This window comes from Rhagoletis pomonella, unplaced genomic scaffold, assembly GCF_013731165.1.
Source record: "Rhagoletis pomonella isolate Grant_MI unplaced genomic scaffold, Rhpom_1.0 Rhpom_scaffold_00004, whole genome shotgun sequence".
In the NCBI taxonomy this organism is placed as follows: Eukaryota; Metazoa; Arthropoda; class Insecta; order Diptera; family Tephritidae; genus Rhagoletis; species Rhagoletis pomonella.
This window is the reverse complement of record NW_023458558.1, coordinates 8,999,427-9,009,661: the sequence shown is the minus strand read 5'-3', so window position 1 is coordinate 9,009,661 and position 10,235 is coordinate 8,999,427. Positions and strand designations below refer to the sequence as shown.

At 32.5% G+C, this 10,235-nt stretch overlaps 2 protein-coding genes across 6 annotated transcripts in view; one reads left to right on the top strand and one right to left on the bottom strand.

Annotated features, from left to right (window-relative positions):
* The window catches only part of LOC118736943, a 38,836-nt gene that overhangs the window by 4,656 nt on the left and 23,945 nt on the right, over positions 1 to 10,235 (top strand). The gene's annotated exons all lie outside the window — the stretch shown is intronic.
* LOC118736947 lies at positions 6,244 to 7,728 on the bottom strand. Of its 2 annotated transcripts, XM_036467115.1 has the most exons (3): positions 6,852 to 7,728; positions 6,539 to 6,796; positions 6,244 to 6,408 (listed from the first exon to the last, which is right to left on the bottom strand). In XM_036467115.1, exons 2-3 carry the CDS (start codon positions 6,707 to 6,709, stop codon positions 6,259 to 6,261), a joined length of 321 nt encoding a protein of 106 aa, XP_036323008.1. In that variant the 5' UTR covers positions 6,710 to 6,796; positions 6,852 to 7,728; the 3' UTR covers positions 6,244 to 6,258. The 2 variants fall into 2 exon arrangements, with proteins under 2 accessions (XP_036323008.1, XP_036323007.1); XM_036467114.1 differs by having other exon boundaries at positions 6,539 to 7,726.

Below are 10,235 nucleotides of genomic sequence, written 5' to 3'. Positions count from 1 at the left end.
TATGTGTGAAAAGTAATCGTACATTTGTTATAGTGAACAGCCATTGTACTAATTCTAGTGTGGTGGGAACGTGAAAATCTTATCAAACATATGAAGACACTCTTTATATTTATTTAATACTTGAGGCATGTCTTATTTCATTATCAGTTGGCGGACTGTCGAAGTCATTCGATTGATCTTTTGCAGGAATTAACTATCTAAATACGTATGTATGTATGTACGTATGTAAATGTGTATTTCCATGATAAAAATATAGTAAGGTAGAACCGCTGAGAGTTACTTTTAAAATTCTTGACATTTCCAAACATTTTAATTTTTAAATTTACTTACAAACTCGCACACACATTTTCATTTTCAATCTCAAGCAACAACAATTTCGAACAATTTCAATTCTTTATTTTCAATTTTATATGATTTTAAAATGCTGGCAAACTTCAAAAAAAAATCATGGCCGACAAAATGAGAGAACGGTTCTACCTTGCTATGTTTTTATCATGTGTATTTCTTTGTAATTAAGGAACCTGACTATTTATTGATTTTCGTTTTACAATTTGAATTAAAAATTAAACTCCTAATAATATGTACATTAGACTGTGTCAAATAAAAGGTCACAACAAAAAGTGTGTCGTAATTTCAGCGCTCTTCATTTTTCAGTCAAAATTTTCAATGACTTTTTCCGCTAATAAATTTAAAAAAAATATCCTTGTAGTCCCTTCAATTTTAGTATGATAAAGTGCATGTTTGAAGTAGCTAGGACTTACCGTTAATTGTTGGCCCTTTTTTGAAGGTATCGCTCATTTTCTTCCATATAAATAAATCTTTGAACATATCGCTATCTTACTTCAATAGTGTCATAACTCAAAAAAAGCAGAATTCGAGAAAAGCGGCCTTAAAGTTTTGAATTTACATACACTCCCATAGTAAAAATGATTCGTTCTAGTGAGATACCGGTAATCGATACAGCTATGCAATTTGTACACAACATAGAAGAGAAGGGGTGGCGGTAATTTCTGCATATGTACTTAACTTAATACATACTTGTATTTTTTTATTAAGTAAATGAAAGAAAATTATCAAAAAACTGTTCGACAGCAGCCGGAGGAATTGATAAAACCAATTTTTTTGAAAGTCTGGAAAAGTGCATAGAAAAGTTATTTCTCAGTTTTCCCAGGTTGGCAATTTCTGCGGGTTTTTGGGTACGGCAATCTGAATCTGCAATACATTTTTATCTCAAAAACGGCCGCTGGGTACACTTTATTGCGCTCTGGCGCAAAAAAAGAAAACGTGAAAAGCATAGTTGAGATACATTGTTGCAATTTTTAGAATTTTGGTCTGTCTGTCTGTATATTTGTACGCGCATAACTCGAAAACTAATGCATGGAATCGAATCAAGTTTTCACCTATGTATCGCTAGAGGTCTAACTTACAATATAGAAGAAAAAAAAATTAGAGGGTTGCCACCTGTTTGAAAATTTCAGTTTAGTTAAATTGATACACCACCTGTTTGAAAACTTTCATTTAAATTAATTGATAACATAAATTAAATAGTGAAATATTGGCATCAAACTAAAGAGGTTAGGAAATTTTAATACCGAAAATATTTTTAGGGGATCTGTTTGAAAAATTTTATTCATTTAAATTGGTAAAATAAATAAAATATTGCAATACGAATATTAAAATAAAGAGGTTTAGGAAGCTTACTTTCGAAAATATTTTTGAAGCGGGCTGCCAACTATTTGAAAAATTTAATTCAGTTAAATTGATAAGTTAACCTAAATGTTGCCATATGGATATCAAACGAAGGTATTTGAGCATAATAAAATTGTAACAGGCCGATATCTGTACACAATAGATATTAAAGAAAAATTAATAGGGGGTTTATTAGATCAGCAGAAGCCAAATCAACAATTTTTAGAATTTTGATCTGTCTGTATGGCAACATATTTTTAAGCGCATCACCGATGTAAAAGTCGAAATTTTTATGCTCTCACTCCCTAGGATTGTTCCATACCGAAAAAATATACCCTTATTTTTTATTTTGAAATCAAAAAATATTTAGGGGTCGCTCAAAGCGTCCAAAATTTTTCATGTATTTTATATGGGGTAAAAACAACTTTTCGTAGAAATGGTTTAAAATAGTTCAAAATCAATATTTTTCTACCAGAAAACTCTGTTTATCTGCACGAGGCTCCCAATAATAATACCCAATTATTTATTTAACCATATTTGCAACTATAATTTATAGGTCAGCCAAAAACCCACAAAAACCCCGAAAAGTGCAATGGGGCGACCAATACAAATCGTTAGTATTAAAAAATGGTTAAATAAACAATTGGGTATTATTATTGAAAGTCTCCTGAAGAGAACCACAGTTTTCCGATCGAAAAATATTGACTTTCAAGAATTCTATACCATTTCTACGAAACAATTTATTTTCCCCATATAAAAATACATGGAAAACTTTGAGCGCTTTGAGCGTCCTCTAAATATTTTTTGATTTCAAAATAAAAAATAGGGGTCTACTTTTTTCGATATAGAACAATTATAGTAGGGGGTGAGAGCATTAAAATTCCGACATTATTGTTTTTGGACCACCCTAATCTGTATACATTTATGTGAACGGGCAAGTATCATTCGATTGGGAACCATTTTCTCCTAGATTTCTAAATCCCACTGAGTTATTGTAACTTTGTTTATATTTTTTGGTAGAAGATAAAATTTTTAAAATTTTTTCTAATTCTGCACAAAGTTTGGAGCATTGATTTTTATTAGTCTCGTTATAGACTATTTTATTATTTATAAAAGTCGTATTTATTTCAATAGTGTTATTGAGCTTTGTGCTACGATTTGTTTTTTAGAAGAAATAGAAAAACAGCCCCTACCTGGCAGGTAGGTGAAAATAAGACCATCGGTTAAGCTGATGACATCGAAAGGGATTAGTATCCCATATGCTATCACAGCGTTACTATTACGTTGGCCTGTGTGTGAGGGGATACTGCGCTTTAGTGGTTTCAACTTAAACTAAAAATTTTGACTTTACAGACTATTTTTGCTTTTAAGTGCTCGTTTGCATTGTCCAACGCAAAAATTCTTATTAGGCGCCGCGAAGCAAGCGGGCATTAGCTAGTTTATGTATACAAACATTGATATGTTCTAAAAATACGTACGAAAGTGCAAATGTACTTAAATTTGAAACGCCTACACAAATACTGCTGTCGCCGCAGTGACCATTAGCCAAGCGATAGTCACTGCACAGTGGTGTGTGCTTACAATAAAATAATTATGAATTCCAGATTAAAAATAATGCATATTAACTTTTTGCTCACTCAAATGACCAAAACTCTATCACAATGAAATTATTTCTAGAAAATTTGCAAATAAGTCAGTGGTCAATTACCATTTCATATAGCGCAAAGTTGCATCCTTAAGGCACAATTTGAAAGCGAATTTTACTAACGTCTCATTATTCCTGCGTTACTTTCACTACATATTTGATTTTTCACAAATTTTTGTACGAAGCGCACCCACTGTGCTTCGCCAAAGTCAATATACTTCTTATTCTTACATGATCACGTGCAGTAGATATGTTTTGCTTATAACTCAATGAGTCTGACGAATACATACTTTACAAATAATAGCAATTCTCGGTTTTCATAAGCAGCAGCGTATGAGTGTGCATTTGTATTGATTATTGTACAGAAATATATTTTATGTTTTTAATTCATATTGGCATTATTGTGTACATTGAAATACAGTATATACATACATATGTATGTACACACAGTATGCATTTTGAATTATCAATAGCGGCCGGTTATTAATCGCAAAGTAAATGATAAGTCTATTATGAACGTTGTTGTCATTTCAGACAACGGATGACTGTTTTTATTGTTAAACTTCTAACTTGAAAAAAAAAACGCCAAAGAGTCAAGAGACCTATATCCATTCGTATCAAAATATGTACATACAATGTTTATCTTTATCGCCTTCAATTTCAGGGAAAATTGTATAAATTACCACCGTTTTTTATATTTTTAATAAAATTTTACATACATAAAAGTTTAATCTTGACCAAAGCTAAGTTGTATTAACTTGAAAACGCCAAAAAACTTTTCAAAGCACGTGTTAAATACGCGGCGGAGGTAGATTGTACTGGGTATTTTTTCAAAAAATTACAGCAAAATGTTTTTTTCAGCTTTTAGTGGAAGCTAAATACCCTGCAAACCAAAGTTCCCGAAATCTTATCGAAGTCTTTAAAAGTATCTTATTTTTGTACCGATTTTTTTACGAATCTTCAAAGAAAATGAAAAAGATATGAAGTGGTTGACACGAACTCGTAAAGAAATTTCTGTAAGAAAAATAAAGAAAATTCTGGAAAAATTCTGAAAGAAATTCTTCACATGGTAGCATTCGTTTCATTGCTTTACCGATTTTCTTCCGAAATTTCGTAAAAGAATCGAAGTTTATTTAATTTTAGAAAATTCGGCAAAAAATCGGATGAGATATTTACGAATTTCTTAAAATTTCTCTACAGTTCAGAACACTCTGAAAAAAATGGTTTGCAGGGTATGTACTTACATATTTACATATCGTTGATGAAATGTAGAAAGGCCCTAACAGAAATTTTATTCGAAATTTGTTTTTTTTTTTTAATTCCCGAGAAGCTTTTACTAAACCCCATCTTCTCCAAACAATTTAGAATCGTAACTCAAAAACCCACACTGAACGAATGGCCATTTGTGAAAGCAAAAAGCCCTAATTTGAATATGCTACAAAAAATGTAATGAAACTTCCATAAAAGGTCAATTTACCGTGTTCCTTTTAATAACGTATATCTTAGGAACCAATTTATCGCTTTCCGATAGGGCTTATAGTTTCTGGCAAATTAATTAATCATTCCAGCTTTTTTCATTTCATTATGAAAAAATTAAAAAAATCAAGCTTTAACAGAAGAAAAATTTAAAAATTAACAGGTTCTGTGCCAAATTTTTGCATTTGTACTAAAGCCTGTTCTGTTACAAAAAAAAATCTCAAATTACTATGAAAAAAAATCGATGGATAAATAAGAAATAATGAGTGGTCAAATGAAAATACGCAAAGATTTTTTTTATGAAAAATGAGTAGGAAAGAAAGTTACCCATAAGCCACGTACCCCTGAGTAACACGCTTTTCTACTCATAATTCATAAAAAAAATATTTGCGCATTTTCATTTGACCACTCATTATTTCTTATACACCGATTTTCTTCATCAGTAACTTAATTTTTTTTTCTAACAGCAGAGGATTTAACACAAATGCAAAGATTTGACACAGAACCTGTTATTATTTCAATTTTTCTTTTGTTAAAGTTTGATTTTTTTTCGTTTTTTCATTAAAAAATAAAAACAACTGGAATGATTAATTAATTTGTCAGAAACTATGAGTGCTATCGGGAAGTAATGTATATATGGTTTATGGAGAATTTCATTAGCTTCCATTTGCCGTACTTTATATTAAGATTTTTCAATTGGTTCGTAAGATATACGTGATTAAAAGGAACTAATATTTGCTTTAAGCTGAATAATGGTAAATTGCTAATATCTCGTAAACGTATCCATAGAAAAACAAATTAACCCGATTTTCGTAATCACCGAGCAATTCTACATAGAAATTCGATAATGGCGTCTGGAGAAATATACCAAAATAGATAAAAATTCAGTAAGTTAAAATGTTTTTGACCGAGTTTGTCAGTTTTTAGTAAGTTGATTGTTGAAATCAGAATTTTATAATTTTAAAAGTACATTCGTAGCTATATCTACCGAATTTTTGTGAAACAAGAATGGGTGTTTGGGGGAGATTCTATTATTTTTGAATTCGTCATCGTGTGGCATCACAATTTTGTGAAGAAAAACTTATTCGTTCCGAGATAAATAATTTATATGTTGAAATGGTTTTCCCTATTTAAAAGTATTCAATTGTAAAAAATGTCAAACCGGAAGCAATGTACCAAGCAAAAATTTAATCGCCAAATGAACCATCTGCTTAATTCTCAGTATTCGTGTTGTTGGATAATTTTGTCTTGAGAGATATATGTACATTACATACATATGTAACTTATACATACATACCATATTTCTACAATATCAAACTTCGCTTCCATATGGTACTCAAAAGTATTCTGTTGGGGCAAAACATGCATAATTATATATGTAGATAAATATGTGTATACATATGTATGATTGTATAGTAAGCAGACGTAAAGCATGTATGTAATATCTATTATCTAACTATTGGGAAATCAAAACTAAAATTACATCTGTAGCTACTTACATTGGTCAGCTCGCCCCAACCGACTGGCCAGTACTCTCGCTTTTTCCATGGATCCGTTGGGTACGGTTCAATTGGTGTTCGATCACCGTGGCGGTAAAGCTAAAATAACCAATAGAAATAATTATTCAAAGATTTTGAAGGTGCTGACTTGTTAATTTAGTGAAATAGTCACTGACAGACATCGACTGGCAGATAAATCGTCACTTCAAATTCTGTATTTACAACTTACCACATGTGCAAGTATTAGTTTTCCTTTCAGAGCATAATTGCTGCCAATTTGTTGTTGGCTTTGGGTAGACGTGTCCGATTTCGCCAAGGTTAGGGTAGCGCGGCACAAAATTAAGAAGAACAGAGTGTGGAGCAGCCATATCGGCTTGTTGAAATTCGGTATTTTTGGCATAATTAGTGCAGGTATTTGCAATGCGGATTTTCTTGTTTTATTTTCTACTTTGCGTTCACACTCGTGTTTCGTGCACAGCACAACAACCTGCTTGTTTCCCAATGAACTTTAAAATAAACGTACAACCAATATAGGTAGGTACGTGCTTCACAAAATGCACCGCAGTCGCTGGTTGGAGTTGGTAAATAAATAAATACTGACAAACATATGGATGCGAAATTTGTAGTATTTAGTTGTTAGTAGCCACTCAGCTGCGTGCCCGTTTTATGCCCCAGTGCCGTGTATGCCGACTAAATGGGTGGCTTTATTTGCCAATTTTTTAGATATCGTCAATTTTCAGGCGTTTTATGCGTATGTAATGTATCATGCGTACATAGCTCATGTACAATGCAAGTGGAAAATGCAAATTGATAAATTTAGCAGCGCTCAATTTTCTGCGTGTACATATGTATGTATGTTTGTTTATATGTATGTATGTATCTATAAAGGTTCTCGTACGTAATTCCGATGCCTACTTTGCGCCGTCTTTTTCTTACAAGTCTTTGATTATTTAAACTAAAGAGTTATTGAAGTTTCGTATATTTGCCGCCGACGCTGCTATTATGCGCTTTCAATTTCGCCATCGCGTCTACAAAGCATTAACCAATTAACGCAAATATCTTACAAAATATTAACTATTCCTCGATTATTTTAATTTATGCGCCGCGACTACATACGCCTATTGCGACTTTGACATCGAACACAACGACAACAACTGACCGCACACACACTGGTTTGCCGTAGAGTCACCTCTCGTCGAGAATATGCACCAAACCGAAAATGCTCCATTGTCGTTTCACCACTTCTCATTCACAAACGAATCAACAGATAAAAACCTTGAAGCACACAAGGAAAACGTCAGAAAACGGCTCTTTTGTTGTTTGGTATTTCAATTCACACGCTTGCTCGGTTTCTCGGAGCACCAAAATGGCAGAGATTAATGTTCAATGCCGTAGCTGTGCATTGAGTGGCGTGTGTGCCATGGCTTATGGTGGAGCGAGTGGTAGAAATAACAGTGGAGAACAGCAAAGGTTTAGCTACAGAGAGCGTATGCATCTGGATTGTACAATGGGAGCATGTGCTGATACCCCTCTCAGTTCATTCACTCAGTAATTTTTATTAAGATCTCAGCTACATATCGTCACCTGAGTGGAATTACTTTCAGAATTTTATTGATAAACTTCCTATCTCAAAATTTGATTAAAGAATGCCCTATCTCATCTGAAAATACATTGAAAATGAGCTGAGATAGGGTGTTTTTCAGTCAAATTCTGAAATATGGGGCATTCCTCAAAGGTTTTCTGATACAGGGTGTTTTCGAACTGGCTGCCGAGATAGGTCGATCTTCCATACATAAATGCATTCATATGTATATACATACATACATACATATCGTCGTTTAAAGTACAAAACCGCGTAACTGACATTTGCTGCCAAAAATTGGATTTGCTCCCAAAAGTTCTTGGCTCAAGCCTTATCCATTCGTCCTGAAATATATTGGCCAGAAATGCGATTGCTTAATAAAAAAAGAACCATTTTGATATATGAATGCTTTGAGTTTGAAGAGTTTTGCATTATCTTGATACGCGGCTTTGTACTTTAAACGACGATATGTTTCTCAGAAAAGTTTATATAGAAACACAAAAACACATTAAATTATACACATATGTATGAAACAAATTTGCAGCGGCACCCCTCTTCAACAACCGGAAATACATATTTGTATAGAAATAATGCCGTTAAAAATAGTAGCGCGCCTAAAAGATGCAATACCAAAATAGTAATTGTACACTAGGGTGGCTCTTATTATTCGGGTTTTATTTTGTTTCTTGTGGAAAGTCCTTAATTTTGAAAACATTACGTTCAAATCTTTCGAAATTTTAAAGATTTTATAACTTTTCATCTATCAATTACTATGTTCCTGCCAGGCTAGGTCCTGGCAAGTCAGTGATACAAACTATTGAATTTTGTTTATTTGATTTGATTGTTTTCAATAAATTTCAGTTCAATCCTCGACCGTGGATTTTTTCCTCTCCAATTATTTCTATTGTTAAAAAATATATATTTTAATTTTATTTGATGTTTAGAAACTTTTTTAATTAATTTTTTTAAACTCATTTTCTCAAGTTTTTATTGCTAAAAAAAAAAAATTCGTTGTTTTTAGAAAATTTAGTGCTAAAAAATAAATAGAACAACGCTGGGACCTTCTCGTTAGCAGAGCTTTTAATTAGTCATTCGTAATACAGAACACAGCTTTCAAGGTAGTTGCCGGAATAAGAAAAACTTTTGTCTTTCGAAAGGCTATGGTATACGGCACTCATATGGCAGGTTTCTCCAAATCAACTTAACTTAGTTTAGCCAACTTCTTGGACTTAGTCAAGAATAAGCGGAATAAAAAGTATGCTAACTTTTGACTTAAGTTCAGAAAATGGCTAAACTAAGTTAAGCTGAGTTCGAGAAACCAGCCCATAATTTTTCTAAGAAATCTAATTAAAAAACTCAAAATATTGATGAATCTTTGTGGAATTTTGCTCATTTCTTTGTTAGATATTATCTATCTAATAGATAACAAGCTACGCTTTCGTAAAAAATAATAAACATTAATACTAAACATTAAATAATCAAGAGGAATAACCAAAGAATGCATCCCTATTTATATTTTCACCACTGTCTCTACAGCTTGTATTTTTTATATCCATGATTTTCTCGAGGGAATTAGTATTGTCTCTAATTTTACTAAATTTAAGTTAGAATCGTTCCATTAAAAAAAAACAAAAAACTTAACATAACCAAAGATCATAGTAAACAAGGATGTTGGCTATGTTTGTGGCTCTCTTATATTCTATGGTTTTTGTGATAACGAAAGTGCTGCCACGTTTGTACGAAAAATTGTTTTTGGGCCAGAGTACAGGAAAACTCTTATTAAATTAATAAATAGCACACTGGAAATCGCGACTTAATCGGTAAAAAATATGAAAAATCGACTTTTAAAAAATATTCAGCGGGACAATTTTCCCAAAATCGGTGCTGTCCTGCCAAAATCGGTACGAATGGTCACCGTAAGTATACCATACAACAAAAAACAAGGTTCGCCGTACACATTCCAGTCTAAAGTATTTTTGCCAAGCCAATTTCACTTTTTCAGGCTTTCCTAGGTATGATTTTTAGAAGGCCGACATAAATTATCTTCTGGGATGGTCTCACGCAAATAAAATCCTAGCCACGATTTTTCCAAAAGTTGCACGCGTGGTTAAATAAAAAATTGGGTTATTATTATTGGGCCTCTCCTAAAGAGAAACAGACTTTTCCGATCGAAAAATACGAGAAGCTCTTTTTCAATATAAAAACGTGTAAAACTACGAGCGCTTTGAGCGACCTCTAAATATTTTGACTTCGAAATAAAAATAAAAAATTTGGGTATATTTTTTTGGAACGCTTTACTTTTTCACATGCATTCTGGGACCACCCTAATGTACATACATATATA